The following is a 15,239-nucleotide window of genomic DNA, read 5'->3' as shown; positions in this document are numbered from 1 at the left end:
GGGTTTGTTTTTAATAGAAACCAGAGACCAGAGAGTCATGGCTACCACTTCAAACGAACGCCTAAATGTCTGATGTTTAACCACCTCTGACAATGTACACTAGAGTTCTTGCTTGAGATATTACTATTAGGTTAACTTCTGTGGCTAATCTGTTCAACAGGAGCACAACTTTCTGTGCTGTCGTCAAACTCTGTTACATGGAAACACGATATTATTGCTTCTTCCAGCCACTGAAGTTCCCATTATGGAGACGAACACATTCTTGTATTTCAAAGGTTGAAGTTCCATCGCGCTTGAGCAAACCGCAGGTAGTCACTTTCACCAACAATCTAAAGCATTTTCTGTAAGAATCTCGACACTCTTGTCTCCTGCAGTCACAGGACTCCTGGTTCCACTCAAGCCTCACCTCGTCTTTGATGTCCTCTTGCTGTTGTGCTGTGAAGATCTCCATCGCTCCCATTAACCTCATCATCAGCTCGTCCACTGTCGTATTGCCTGGAGGAAAACGAATCAGAATGTAATTACAGAGAAATACCGTATATCTCGACAACACAGTTAGTCATAAGGATAATAAAGTGATAAGTACCTTGAATAACATTTAGAACTTCATTGGATGTGCGTTTGCCCATGACTATAAGGAGCAGAGGGAACTGGTCTGTCTTGTACGTCCGTATAGTTTGTGTCACCACGCTGCCAAAGTGCCTCGTGCACATGGTGAGTAGTCTGGAAGATAAAGAAAAGAAATGTCTTCTTCAGTATATTTAACACAACACATGAACCATAAACCAGACACAAACACGCACAAAAGCCAGTACTACAATAAAGCATGCATACAAATATCTTTACCACAAACGAAAACAAACGCGTCTCAGATCGCCGCGGAAAAAGAGAAACACGCAACTCGTGGCATTAAGGACTTTAAAACCAATTCTGCATTTTCTTATTCCATCAGAGTGACATGCTATCTCAATTGGAGCCACGGACGAATTAGTATTCCCCACCAGGCTCCCAGAATTGATAGGGCAAGAGAGGATTTCTTATTCCATTACAAAGACAGAACTTTTTAAATTAACATTTCAGAGAGGGAAAAGGGTAGCAGGCAGCCGGGGCCTCGCCAAGCTCCCTGTAAATGTCATAATATTAATGAATTGCTATAGACTGAATGCAAATATAGATTAGCTTTTTTTTTTTCTCCTGCCTTTTAATAAGATCTACTTTAATAACTGGCTGGTAAAATAGAGAAGTAATGGAATGGGTGGAGGGACAGCGGGTCAGAGAAAGAAGCTGGATAGAAGGGATGCCGCTGCCTGAGAGGGGGTGTAACTCATTAAAAGACGAAGCCAAAGCTGAGCGAGCCACTTGCAGACTTTTCAAACTGTGAAATTGCGTACTTGAGCTCACTGTGGTAATTTTTAAAGCAATAATCACTCCAGTGCAAGCTTTAAAAAAAAAGAGAAAAAATATGGACACTAGAGTGAAAGATCAAAAATAAGAAAAGCTCTGGAACATCATTCGGGCAAAACTTTCCCAAATGCTGAACTCTGAGTGACCCACGTCTTGCAATGAAAAAGTTGGGTCCCCCTAAATCTCACAGATCATTTTGCTCTGACATTTGTCCCCGTTCAGACCTCGACTCAGCGAGACCATAACAATAGCCCACAAGGAAACTCTAACCTGTAATGAAAGGCCAGGGAACAATGGACACTAACTTGAAGGGTAACCCAATCTCAAATCTCCCGTCAAGCACAAGAGCGAGGTTTCTATCTCAAAAACCAACAAAGTCAGTCCGCCATAACCAAAATCATTATCACAACAACAACAAAAAAGGGCCGCGCACAACCTGCCATGTATCCACTGTCACTCAGAACGAGACCAAAGGTGCAACCAGGATATGAAGAACTTGTGAATTACCCAAAGAACAAGTATGGACGCAACACTGAGGGCAGGAGGAAGTCAAGCTTCTCCAGGAACTGAGGTGAACAGTTCAGCAGTCCCATCCAGCCATAATATAACATGGTAAAGAATGTAGCCTCGTCCACATCGGACCCGCGGCCTCTGAAAACCTTCAGGCCAACTTAATGTAGAGATAAAACACCTGCATGCAACTTGTAACTGCGATGAGGCTCCGCTTCGGTGGCTAATGTGACTGACAGCTTCTAATTTGTCACCCATCCCATCTCCATTTCTCACTGCACATCCAGACAGCTAAAATAGTTAATGTTTCCCCGGACTGTCAGCTCGCGTTTCGTCACGTCAGGGCGCAGCGTGAAGATGCGAGTCGACTGGTTGGGCCTGACATTTGCTCCGCTGAGCAGCTGATGAGTCAGGCCAGTACAGTAGCACTGCAGGGAATGTTTTTGCCAGCCACCTGTACGGAAGCGGTCTGGGAACCGGATGCTCCGATGGCTCACTGTGTCATACACACTTTGTTTCAGAGTGAACATGGACATGTTTTGATTTGAAAGTGACATTTTGTTCTCGCTCTAAACCAGTTATGTTTTCAGGTACGCGTATGTCAAGAGGAGAAGTCAAGTGTGCGGAGCAGGTTTGCACGTTGCTTCGTACCCGCCTTCAGCAGTTTATACTTTAAGGGCATTTGCAGATTAATTAACAACAGGATGACCTATATTGCCGTCGTACCAGACTGCATTGCATTGCACAGGTGTTCACATTAGAGGTCCTCGCACGCTGTCGATCTGTCTAAATGTCTACAAAAAGAATTTGCATAAACGTAAAGTCACCTTAGCTTACTTTGTTCAGAGTGCTTGCACAGACATGTTAGTGTGGAATATAATACATCGGAGGAGGCATAACGCACACATAACACAAATAATCTACTTTCAATGTGTTTATTTACCGATAGTTTCAATATTTACCTTGTGCGATGACGGTGCACAGCCCGCACGATATATCAGATCCATTTCCCATGAGCGACAATTACACTGGCATCCAATCACCAGCACTGCATTTATGCATAATTAATCATTTAACTGGGAGGCCTGTGAGAATACACCGAGCTAAGCAACAGGCACATTCCAATATCAGCAGGTTTATCTCACACACACACACACACACAATCAGGATACCTTTCTAACAGCCTGTGTGACTGATGCCAATCACCAGTCACTTTGGATCAACCAGAGAGCGTGAGAATGCGGAGCAGCAGTGTATGTGTGAGCGAGTTAGTGTGCACATGTGCATGCATGCGTTAGCAGCAAAGCTGTGACTAGCTGTGTGTGATGAAAAGCTCCAGATGTTGCCTCCCTTTTAATGTGCAATAAAAAGGCCCAGCTGGGGCAAAAAGCAAAGGAGACCAATGAGAGGGAGAAAAGGAGAGCGGAATGAAGGAAGGAGGGAATTTCCTTAAAAGAAATAATGGAGGGGTGAGGTCAGGGTGCGAGTCTTTCTTAAATGGCTGCTACCAGAGGGCAGGCTTAACTCTGGAGGTTCAGGGGAGAGCGGCGAGAGAGGGAGAGCTGAGGTGGTGAAATAAACAGCAGGGAAATAAAGAAAGATCAGGGAGGAGACGAGGAAAGGAAGAGATGTAGTGTAAAGACGAAGGGAGGCTTGCTCTGGCTACGATGCTAATAAGCACCTGTAGGACATGTGGTCTCCTATCAGACCCTGAAAACTGAATTTCACGAGCAGGCGAGTGACATCCGTCCTAGTCAGGGGGACCAGAGTAATAAACAGGCGCTACACAGACCAGTTTATTACAAACACAGCGCGCTGGAGCTACGCTTAGACTCTCAGGATAAATGGGGGAGATAGAGATGTTTGGACTCAGAGGGAGTCCTTCATCTCCCACTGACCCTCTATTCAGACAGCTTAGTCAAGATTGCCCAATCAGGGGCCTCACCATGCAAACACAACGCCTTTTGTTAGCATGCAACCTCCAAGCTTCAAAAAGAGAATGAAGCTGCACAGAGAATGGGAAGACAGAGATACAGGCTGTGGGCAATGGAGTGAGAGCTGAATGCCAGCAATTAAGGACATGTCAAATGGATTTTAAAATGCCGTTCATGTGTCAAATGAGGTTCCGTCTACAATAGCGTTTCTTAGATTATTTTCTAAATGTTTCCTGTCCGCACTGAAACGGCGTAACGAATTATCTCATTTTCATCCTTTGTCCGAGTCCTGTGTTTCTGACTTCCAATTAAAAAACAAAAAAACCAATGCAACAGTAAACCTAAAGAGTAATTCTATTTCTACCACTTAATTAAATGCATGATTAAAAGATTTTTTTTTAAAAAGAAGTTCAGTTGCAAACATTAATTGAATAGTTTAAGTTGATAAATTAATATCAGCATAACACTATGTGCAATTTAAACTCAAATTTCTGAGTTAGTTCATCTTAAACTACATTCATGTTGAAATTAGCTTGATAACGTACTTTTTCTTCACCTTGGGTTCAGGATTTTAAGCCCCTTTCCTTGGTTCTTCTTGCCGGCCGTTTGGACTTGTTATTTAAAAATACCTCTGATTGTTGAGGGAAGGTTAAGTTCTCTAACTTAATGTAGTTTGTTGGTTGAACATTATCTTATCAGAAGCTGCTATCATTCTAAACTTTTCTGTTGAGCCTAAACATTAGTTCAGGAGTGCAGTCGGACGGTTGGAGTAATCCACCGATTAAAACCGCTTTAACCTTTTCTAGGAGAGCTATTTAAAACCAGTGATACAGGACAGCAGCATGCTCCGGGCTGATTTGCGGACCGTTCGCCCCTCAGCTCGCGCTCACGCTGCTCTCCTGCTGAAATACATTCAGACATCCTCTCTATTAGACACACTTTAGTATTTATGCAAATAGTCCGCCCGATCCTCCAGATAGTATATAAATAAAACACAGGGATTAAGCATGCAGTCTGGGGCTTAGAGGTTTAGTCACTGCACTACTAAACTTTACAGTTGGCAACATGCTGTAATAAGTATAGCATGATCGGATGTACGGAGAATTAATTCGGCGTTTGCAGCCTAATAAAACTGAATTCTAACAAATCGGATACCAAAGGTTTGGCCATCGCTTTCGCTGATTATCAAAGCAATATATGTATGCATTTAACACCACTACATTAACAAAATTCACGAGTTACTGAGACATGGATAATTATTTATGCGGCGTGCACAATTATATATTTAAATATTAGATTTATTAACCTCTTCAAAGCCTGTGTGATCACTCAAAGGTCATCTGCTGTGGCTTCAAAATAAAAGTACAGAAAACTACTCTGTGCTACATTTACCGAAAACCCTCGTACTGCAGTGCAACTCAACACGGGTGGACGAAAAAAATGCAACTGAAGAACATTACCTAAGTTTAATCTACACTTGTTGCAGCAGCATTTTAACTTATTGCATCCATCCCATGAACGTGTCGTAAAATGTTTGCAATACATTTTTTAATTTAAGTCAAACTTTAAGAAATTCAGCGCTATGGGATTTACACTTAACTTTCAAAAAGAACTGAACTACGTTAAATCAGCAGAATTAAACTGAGCAGTGTTTTTAATTCAAAGCAGCGTGCAGCGGAGCGACTCTGCGGAGCATAAAATAATTATACTGCACCTGGCTTTGTTAGCTTCTTTTGTGACGTCCCAGGCCCATGTGATGAAGTTCTGGCTCAGGTAGGAGACAATGGAGTCGGCGCACATCATCTGGGAGCAGAAGACGTTGCTGAGAACACTGTCGTCATTGTGGAGGTAGATGGCGAGCAGCTTTCTCTGCGGAGGAAAGGAAGAGATGTGAGAAATTGTACCATTTGTCTTGGCGTGTGAAAAAGGGCTACGGATGCTTTGTTTGCCGTTTCCTCACTGTTAACTGAAACAAGAAGTATAGTTGGCCGTCGGGTGCAAAGCTTGAGCTAAATTTGTGGAAAGCAACTTTTTTTTTTTTTTGATTTAACTTGGATTACAAGTTCTGTCTCTGAAATGACAGGATGAAATCTTAAAAAACACACTGCCCCTCAGATCCGTCGTGGGAGCTTTCTTCACCGGAGAGACACTTCCACATTACATGAAACGTAAAATGACATGAGAGACCACCGGGTGCAGAGCTAGCATGACTCCTGCAGACCACAGCCGGGCCATAACTGGCAAAAAAAGCAAATACCACGCAAAATCAAATGGAGAGCGGTGTAAATAAAACTTCTCTTGGAGGCGACGAATATATGGAGAAAACAAAACAGACAAATCACTCTATTTATTTTACACCAAATGCCAGCAGCCTGTTCAGGTTAGTAGCGGCAGGGCCAGACAATATTGACGAAGCTCCAAATCCAAGGATATTGACACCATCATATAAGCCTGGTAGATTCTCCCTACTGACAATCTAATTAAAAAACAAACACACCCACAAACATAAAAGGTTCCAGGGGACAATGTTGGAAATAATGCTCTTTAAATTACATGTCACTTCTCTTGCTATAAAAGACCAACTAAGAAAAACTCTCCGCTTAGTTCATTTCTAACCACGGCTGTAGCTGGGGGGGAGTTAAGGGGGTCTGTTTCTCAGGAACAGTAATCTAGGCTACGTGCGCCAAAAAGCAAAAAATCTACACAGGGCGTAGAAAACGTGAGGCGGGGGGAGTGAAAGAAGAAGTTGTGCTATACTGTGGCCCATGTAGAATAGGAATGGGAGAGCACTGCTGTGTTTGCTCAACGATTAGTGCTTTAGAATAATCTCCAGGGCTCCTAGAGAGAAGGAGCCGGGGACTCATTCACTGGGCCGATTCAACAGCCTGAAAAGATTAAACACTCACGCTGAGAAGACAAGCAAATTCAGTCTTGAGAGAGGAATGAGTGCGAGGAGAGAGGGAGAGTTTTACAACATGAAGGGGGGAGAAAAAGAAAAAGGGAAAAAAAAAAAAAACCTGATACACACTCGAAAACTGACGTCCCAACTCACATGCACAGTTGCACAAACTTAACTCTGTACCCACAAGTGGAGGACTCATACTCACACACATGCATGCTCAATTAGAGCAAGTGTAAAGACTAATCAAAGTGGGCATTTTGGCCAACTGAACTCCTTCATCTTAGTTAAACTGTCCGTACCCCTCTGTTCCCTCTCCGCTTTCAAGTGAGATCCTTTGTGTCGCCTTTCTTAGCGGGGAGGAGCAAATCCCTCGGTTCAGCTAAATTACTAGGTCCGACCTGAGCGAGATAGTGACCCCATAGCCCCTCCGTCACACCTGTTCACCTAAATCTGAGCTCGCTTTGTGTGCCAGACAGAGGCTAAAGGTTTCACACAGGAGAATAGCGCTCGCACTTGAGCCTCCGTATAATCAATGCTCGTCTTACACGGGGAGGGAGGGAGGGGAGGGCAGATTGATGGAGAAAAATCAGCACATTTAAAAATAAACATTAAAAATATCACTGCCTGGAAATCAATATTTAAACGTGGCCTCTGGAAAAATCTGCATCTAAAACAGTTATACTATGGATTGGATTACACTGCGGCCTTAAATTCCTGCCACACCGGCACCACAGTCGTCTTGCTTAGCTGCTAAAATAAATAAATAAAAAAATGCTCTGGCTCGTTTGTATTTCTTTAAACCAATTAAAATCACATCGGGCAGAGCAAAGGGAAGGATGAGGCTTCAGCGTTTCCTCACAGTAGCGACGGGGAGGAATTATTTTGGTGGAAAAACTGTGATTAAAATGAACATTTGACCAAAAAAAACAAAACAAACAGTCAGGGCTTGAAGGCCCAGATGTTCTACCTGCAGCCTACATCTGGTTAGTTTGACTAGAACTATAATATAAATTCATTCACATCCTTTATCCTCAGATCATCCCCTGTTCTTTGAACTAATGAGCAGATATTACGCTCATTTTAAGTTTTAAAATTCAACACTGGCGGTCTTTGCATGCTTAATGATTATAAAAAAACATCTTATTTTTTTCATACTGTACATTGCTGCAGCACATTTCTAATAAACTGAAGGAAAGGAGGAACCCAAAAAGCAGATTAGGAGCTTTTTAGGTGCTGCTGCTTACTGTTAAACTCGTCAAAGGATGAAGAAAGTTAGAGATCCAACACTTTCATATTGAGGTCTGCTCTCGATATTGACCAAATGCCGTACAAAAAAAAGTCTTGAGGTCTGGGTGCAACTTTTACCATTTAAATATTATTAATAATAACTAGCATTTAATTTACCTTATCTATTTGTGGCATTCTCTCAAACTATCTAACAACATTCTCTGAAACATCCTCCTCAACAGATTTCACTGCACCATCTCATTGCTTTTAAGTCTGAATGAAAACAGCAACTTTAACAGATTTGCACAAACGTTCTTACATTTGGAAGGATAATCCACTGTGAGCCATATGTCCCTTTAAAAAACATATAACAGGACACAAAAGCCACTGAGCCCCTGCATTTTTCACTCCACTGCCCAGAGTGGATTATCTCACAAACATCCACGTAGAAACCCAGCAGCAGAAACACTGTGGAGAAAATGTGCTCTTTAAATTGATGCCCTGTGCGATATTTGTCATATTTTTATTCTAATTATAGTTAAACAGCTAATACAAACATTTAATTATAATGAGAAACAACCGACAGTAAGTTAAAATGAAGTCTTTTAGGAGCTGAAGCAAGCCTCTGAGTATTAACTTGAGACTGCTATGATCTCAATCTCCACAGAGGAAAGATAATAAATGTACCCCAAATAAGTGAGAGTCTAACAGTGAGTGAAATTACTTTTTTTTTTTTCTCTTCCATGCAGGCTTGCTGTATTACAGGCTGTGTCTAAAATCACTCCAGATTTACTCCCTGGTGTACGATATTGACTCTCACCATTTTATTTACATGCCCTTATGGTGCCTATTTCAAAATGGAATGAAAAATACAGTGCCCACAGTACAGGCGCTACTTACTGCTAAAAAATCCCACAAAGCAACCGAACTAATCCCACCCCGCACCCCCAAACACCGAGTGTCACTGCACACAAAGTCACACTCGCAGCTGGTGAAGGAAGTCTGCGCTGAAGGGAAGGCTTACGTTAATAAAACCAAAATACCGCATGATATTGTTCTCATATCGCAGGACAACAAGACCCATGCAACACTTTCTAACATCTATCTGAAGCAGCAGCATAAGCAGAGAAATCATATGTATGTGACAAGTCACACAGGCTGGATTTGTTTTTAATTTGATGCTCCTTTAGGGGAACTGAAGTGGCATCGATCGCCTCTTTTCAGTGGATATTTGTACCACATCAAGACTTTTAATAACAAATACAATATGTTTAACAGAGCCAGGGTAGATCAGGGAATGAGATAGAGGCATAAACAGGAAGTTACAAATGAAAGGAAGGACAGGTTCAGGGTAGAAAATATTTCAAAATAAAGCGCTCTCTACACACTGGTGAACACAGACACCAACAAGCAGATGCATGCCTAAAACTAATCACCCATCTCTACTTACTATATTTAAGAAGGGATGTCTATAGCACTTTTTTTTTGCTCCTGATTTCATGCAAGTCATATCAAATTTAGCATCCGCCAAATCTAGATATTGTTTTCCTTTAAAAGGAGTAAAGGAGCACAGTGACAAAGACTTCTGTGAGGTTTGGTGACCTCAGGCCCGCGGATAAGTGTTAAATTAAGCTGGGATGAAGTAGGACAGCATTCTCCATCCCACTGGTACATCTGGCAGCCATTTCTGCGGCTTTATTTCACATTTCTGTGTGACGATAAATGTAAACAAAGAAAATAACAGTGTGACACTCACAGGTCTTTTAAAGTATTGTGCTCAAAGCTTAATTTAAGCTTAAAGTAATTGGAAATATACACACAAAGTCAAACACAATCATTGGGTTTCCTTCCTAATGACGATTTTAAGCGTTTGATCCATAAATTTAACCAAACTCTTTGAGTCTTTCCTAATTTTGCTCTGCCAGACCTTTACTTCAGTTTTACTGTAGTGTGCTCATGAGTTACTCCTTTTTTCTCCACACTTTTCTATTTCCATCATCTCGACAGAGGTTTCTTTTGCTCAGTCAGTCAATAAAACATTATTACACACCTCTACTGGTTTCTTTTTCAACGTAGTCTTGAACTCCGATCTGGTCTTTCTGTTTTACTAACTTAACAGGAGTTTGCATACGGTTATAAATCCTCTGAGATATTTCTAAAGTCACTTATTTGTGTTTGACTTTATTATTCACTTATTACCTTCTTCATTTGCACAGTCACCTCTTTATTCCTCACAGTGACGGACAAGTCCAGCTCATTTTTATGTGTTAAAGGAGGATATTCCACGCACAGTTCTGTCAATATTGGCATGAATCCACTCGAGTTTAGGCTGAGACGTGGCACTTTAACGTAGCACCTATTCTACTTCAGCTGAATGTGCTGAAGCTCGAGGACAAAAGATGTGCAACTGTTCCAATATTTAACAGATTGTACTGTATCTTTTAGCTGTGAAGCCCCTGATCATCTGCTGATTAGGGATAGACAGATAATCAGGGCCTATCATACTGAGCTTTTTTGCGATTATCGGTGATGCAAACGAATTAAATGCACTTTTTTTTGAGTAATATAAGCTGCTGTTCAGACTGAAGCAGCTCCACTAAACTGAAAGTGCCCAAATAATTCACTTTTTGGTGTCCGTGTCACTGGAGCTTATTTTGCTGACGGTGCTAGGCTAAGGTTACCACTGAAAGGTTTGCTGTCAGGTCTGTTGCTAACGCTCGCTGAAGCACTGTGACGCCTTTGTATAGTAAGATTAACATGAGCAATCTACAGACTGCAAACACTACACAGGAAGCACCGCCATCATCCTGAAATTAGCTGCTTTCACAGGAGCCAAGGCTAAGCTAACGGCTAGCGAGGCAGCCACAGGTTACAGTGTCTGGAGAACAATAACTAATAATGCTTCCAGAAATGCCTCTCAAAGGGTAATAAAACGGCACAAGAGTAGGAAAACAGAGAAAACTAGAAGGCATAGCTGCAGGAGGAGAGAAGACAAACGGTTATTGATCTCAGTGTAAACAGACGAGAGCGTCATAGGGTCATGTGACGCCATCACTTCTGCTCCTATTTTACATACTTCATTTTTTTAGAAGTCTAGTTATGAATGACAGGATGTCCACTATCACCCTGCTGCTAATATATAAGATTTAATGCACATCAGCTTCAAATATCGGTCATCCTAACTTGGTTTAAAAAAATAACAACATATTAATCGATTCCAACTTGTATATTAGGATAAGCTGCTAAATGTAAATGTTGTTTTATCCACAGATTTATGCACGACATTAATCATTTCTCATGCAGTCAATAACTCATCCGAGCTGCTCGTGATTTCTAGCTCCAGATGTGATAGACACCCACGCGTCTATATGCCGCTCTGATTGACCGGTGCTCCTTCCTCTTGACTCCGCGAGGCTATTGGTGGGTTTTAAAGCGGATACTTGGCGGCGATAAATCCCTGAACTCCCCTCTCCAGCAAGGCTATGAATTTTGATGTGTCTTTGTGTGTGGCAGACAAGGAGAGAGAGGAGTGGAAGGCGAAGGAGAGCGGGGTTAGAGTGATTAACCACTGCGTTGATGGGGATTTAGCGAGGATCGTGGTTAGTGATGGGTGGCCTATCTCTCTGTACGCTCTGACTAACCACTGATCCCCAAGAGGGTTCAGCTCAGCTCAGCTCAGCTCTGCAGCCCAAAGCATTTTCATTAAGGATGGATTGAGTCTATCTCAACAGTCCCCCCCAACACACACCTTCAGAAACACTTCATCAAATGTAGTGTTTTGCTTAGTGATTAGCCTCTCCCAGGCTATGAGAGAGTGAGACTGATTCCTCTGTTTATAAACCCACTGAGGAGTCCCCCTTCAGTCAAATCTGCCCTATTCTAATATCCCCTTAATGAAGTGGGCCTTTTTTTTCCTACGATGAGGACACAAAAACTAGATTTCAAATGGCAGCAAAGAGCAAAGCAAGGGATGGCTGGGTAGATGGAAGAAGGGCTGGTGTAATTGTGCACATATGCTACTGTGTAATGACACCATGAAAAGCAGCATGTTTTGGCCTGCCGTCTCGCATGCTCGCGACAAAACAGGACAAACACTGAACAGATCAAATAGCTTCTGTTTTCAGGCAACATCTTTGCGCATATCCAGCTTCTTTAAAGCCATTTTAACCACGGCACAGTTGGCAGGCTAAATCAAGCTCACCCAGAATAAAACAAAATACAGTGAAAATGAATACTATTTCGCCCCGGCGCTCCGTAGAGCACAGCGGTACAGTACGGAGTGTGTGAACACCAGAGAGACATCAGCCATATTGCGCTGGCTTAGGAGAGGAGATCAGTTGGGAAGCAGGCAAGACGCCAAGCTTCTCTTTAGGTTTTTTACATCTCTGTTTACTTCACACTCTCAGCATCTCTCGTCCCACAAATTCACATGCTCTTCTTCCTCCCAGCATTTTCCCTCAATGCTTTCTTCGTCCAACTCCCTCTCTCTCGCTCTCTTTTGCACTTTTCCCTCTCTTTCCGGACCACGCTCTTCACACTGCACCCCAACTATCATCCATTTCGCCCTCCCTCTTTTTTTTTGCGCCTGGTGATCTGAACCCCCCTAACATCTTGCTGTGTCCTCACAGTCTAATAAGGCTGTAATCCACACAAGCTGTCAGTTGATACAAGCATCCTTAAAAGGACAAAAGCTGAAAAACAAGTTGGGGGGGTGGAGGGAGAGAGAGAGAAAGTGGACAGCTAAAAATAAAGCCTCAGCTGTCAGGGTGAAAATTTGATGGTGGTTTTGATGAAATTATATCAATGTGGCGACAAAACACTATAAGAAAACAGACCGCAACTTAAATCATCAGATACAACGAAGGGCTGCTTTAGCCTGAATGGAAAGTAGGCTAGAAGTTTTTTTTTTGTTTTTTTTGTCAACCCTTGTGTGTTCTGTAAACGTCAACAATATCCCTGTTGGATAAATTTATGCAGTTTCTCTTATTCAGTTGTGTCTGGCACATTATTCCGACGGTTCCCCTTTATTTTTTAAAATTTGTAGGGTTTTTGGAAGCTTTGCACAGATTGTATTTAGAAACTTCTCATCGCCTGACCTCTATTATAAATGCTGGAATTTAGTTTAGACAGTGTTTCCTGCATTTAAAGCAGCGTTTATCGGTAAGATCAGGTAACCGTGTAAGTAACACAAACTTAGCGGTGATAATCTAAGTTACCACACACTATTATATTCAGTTTTTACAACATATGTGTGTTGTTCCTAAACTAACATAATAAACGATTCCTTTTTTTGCAGCCTGGAAAAGTCTAAGACAGAAACTAGCTATAGCACTGACCACTGTGTTTTAAATTCCCACCAGCTGAGGAATGCAGTGTCTCCCATGACAGATAGAGAATGAATAATATCCTGCTCAGTTTGTGTTCCTTCTCCGTGTTATCTTAAGCAAAGAAAACTGCTCAGAAAAAAAAGAGCAGTGACTAGACGACATGACGTCAGTGTTACCATCAGCACCTCGTGACTTTAGTCAAAATTAAAACTGATATAAAAGCACAAAGACAGATTTTTTTCTTTACTCACTACTGTATCTCAGTGAAATAAAAAAGTTCCCACAAGGCCCCTAAACAGCCCAATAGCTCACGTACATCTCTGGCTTTGCCGTAGAAGGCCTCTTGAGATGCTGCCTCCAAAGACCCGATGAAGAACATCGGGTGGGTCTCTCCATACCTACAAAACAAACACAAACACACTGTTACCTCTCAGCTTTGTGTGATTTCAAAGTTGTTGTTTTTCTTTTTTAGAATCAGCGACCAACACACAGCTCACCTTGAAGAAAATTCGGCAGTAAAGTGAAGTAAGGCATCAGCTTCGTTCTCACTGTTCTCTGGCACTGCGAGAGGAACAAACACAACTTCAGCTTTGTTCCTAGAGTTTAATGCTACGGCTACAACTGGACTAACTTTAATAAAGGGCCTTACTCATAGGTGATTTCCGACAGCTTGAGGAGCCCATCCCGAACATCTCCGAATCGTCCACGCCGAATTCTGACGCATCTTCAAAATCGTCGCCCTCGCTGTCGCTGATCATATGGACATCTGCGCACTGTAAATACACATTAGTCATGATTTCAATTATGTATTTAGCACATTTGATGAGTTAGCTTATACACCGTGGCCCTTGGGGGAAGTAATCTACAGCTCTGAAGACCGTGTGGTGGCTGTATACCTCTTCTGTGGGTTCCTGGGCGTTGGCTGGTGAGGACCTTCGACAAACACTGAGGTGATGGCAGGGGTAGCTAATCCCGGAGAGAGCTAGTGTCATCTGCAAACAGGAGACATATAAAAAGAGAGATTAACGTCATGTCTTGTCTACTAAGCAAAGCCAAGCAGATAGGTGTGATCATACAGGATTGCTGGCTCAATTCTCAGAGCTGCTATCAAGTTAAATTGGAATAAGACAAGGAGTCAAAAAACAAAACGACTAGGGGTTAGCCTACTCAGGGCCGGGTTTCCCTGGGCTACAGGAGCGTGTCCCATATTGTGAGATACTTCATGACTTTTGAACAAAGGCTCTCTAATGAGGGGCGACCATGAGCGTTCTGTACACCTGCAGTAGCCGTTTGTCTGGTGCACCGTAAAAGAACACCTGACTAATGAGCTCCCAAATCCAAAGCCTGGACTGAAAATGTCAGCGTTCAGCGGGGACTCATTACAGCTGGTGTCTCCTGGCTCAGACCCCGAGAGATATCAACAATATAGGCAAGGCTGTTGCAGGATGGAGAGTGAAACTAAAGATACCTCGCTCTTACAAAGAGGTGTGCCCGGTTGTAGATTGATTCAATGTGGAGCTATATATACATATAACAGTTATTAAAAAAAAACAACAACTTCAGAGCATTTTCTCAACATGAAGACACCTTTTCTTGATACTTCACAACAATAAATCCACCAGCACGCTAATTGTCAGGAGCCCAGATGCAAATACTTTTCTGGGAGAGTGAACTTCTAAACAACAAGGGCCGAGGCAGAGCAGGCAAGCTGGGTGTGATAGGAGACCGAGAAGCTGCTCGTCCCCTGCGGAGGTCCTGTGATCTGCTCCATTGTCAGGTGCTAAGGAACACAAAGAGCAGCTGGACATGGTTGAATCAAGAGACGATTACATGCAACGCCAATTGAATCTGAAAAGGGCTGCACAGACTGAAGGGAGTTTCTCTCTCTGTGCCTCCCTTCAAACAGAGCGGCTCCTCACGCTGGCCTCAGCGCCT

At 42.5% G+C, this 15,239-nt stretch overlaps 1 protein-coding gene across 1 annotated transcript in view; it reads right to left on the bottom strand.

Moving 5' to 3' along the window:
- The window catches only part of faf1 (Fas (TNFRSF6) associated factor 1), a 71,525-nt gene that overhangs the window by 21,671 nt on the left and 34,615 nt on the right, over positions 1 to 15,239 (bottom strand). Inside the window, exons 9-15 of the mRNA XM_008299504.1 lie at positions 14,201 to 14,296; positions 13,954 to 14,077; positions 13,802 to 13,865; positions 13,621 to 13,702; positions 5,563 to 5,717; positions 587 to 723; positions 407 to 495 (exon numbers count right to left, since the gene is read on the bottom strand). Of these exons, the coding sequence (XP_008297726.1) occupies positions 407 to 495; positions 587 to 723; positions 5,563 to 5,717; positions 13,621 to 13,702; positions 13,802 to 13,865; positions 13,954 to 14,077; positions 14,201 to 14,296 (747 nt within the window). The remainder of the gene's footprint in view (positions 1 to 406; positions 496 to 586; positions 724 to 5,562; positions 5,718 to 13,620; positions 13,703 to 13,801; positions 13,866 to 13,953; positions 14,078 to 14,200; positions 14,297 to 15,239) is intronic.

This window comes from Stegastes partitus, unplaced genomic scaffold (genome assembly GCF_000690725.1).
Source record: "Stegastes partitus isolate 25-593 unplaced genomic scaffold, Stegastes_partitus-1.0.2 Scaffold1426, whole genome shotgun sequence".
In the NCBI taxonomy this organism is placed as follows: domain Eukaryota; kingdom Metazoa; phylum Chordata; class Actinopteri; family Pomacentridae; genus Stegastes; species Stegastes partitus.
The sequence above is the reverse complement of the archived record's forward strand: the minus strand, read 5'-3'. Positions and strand labels throughout refer to the sequence as shown.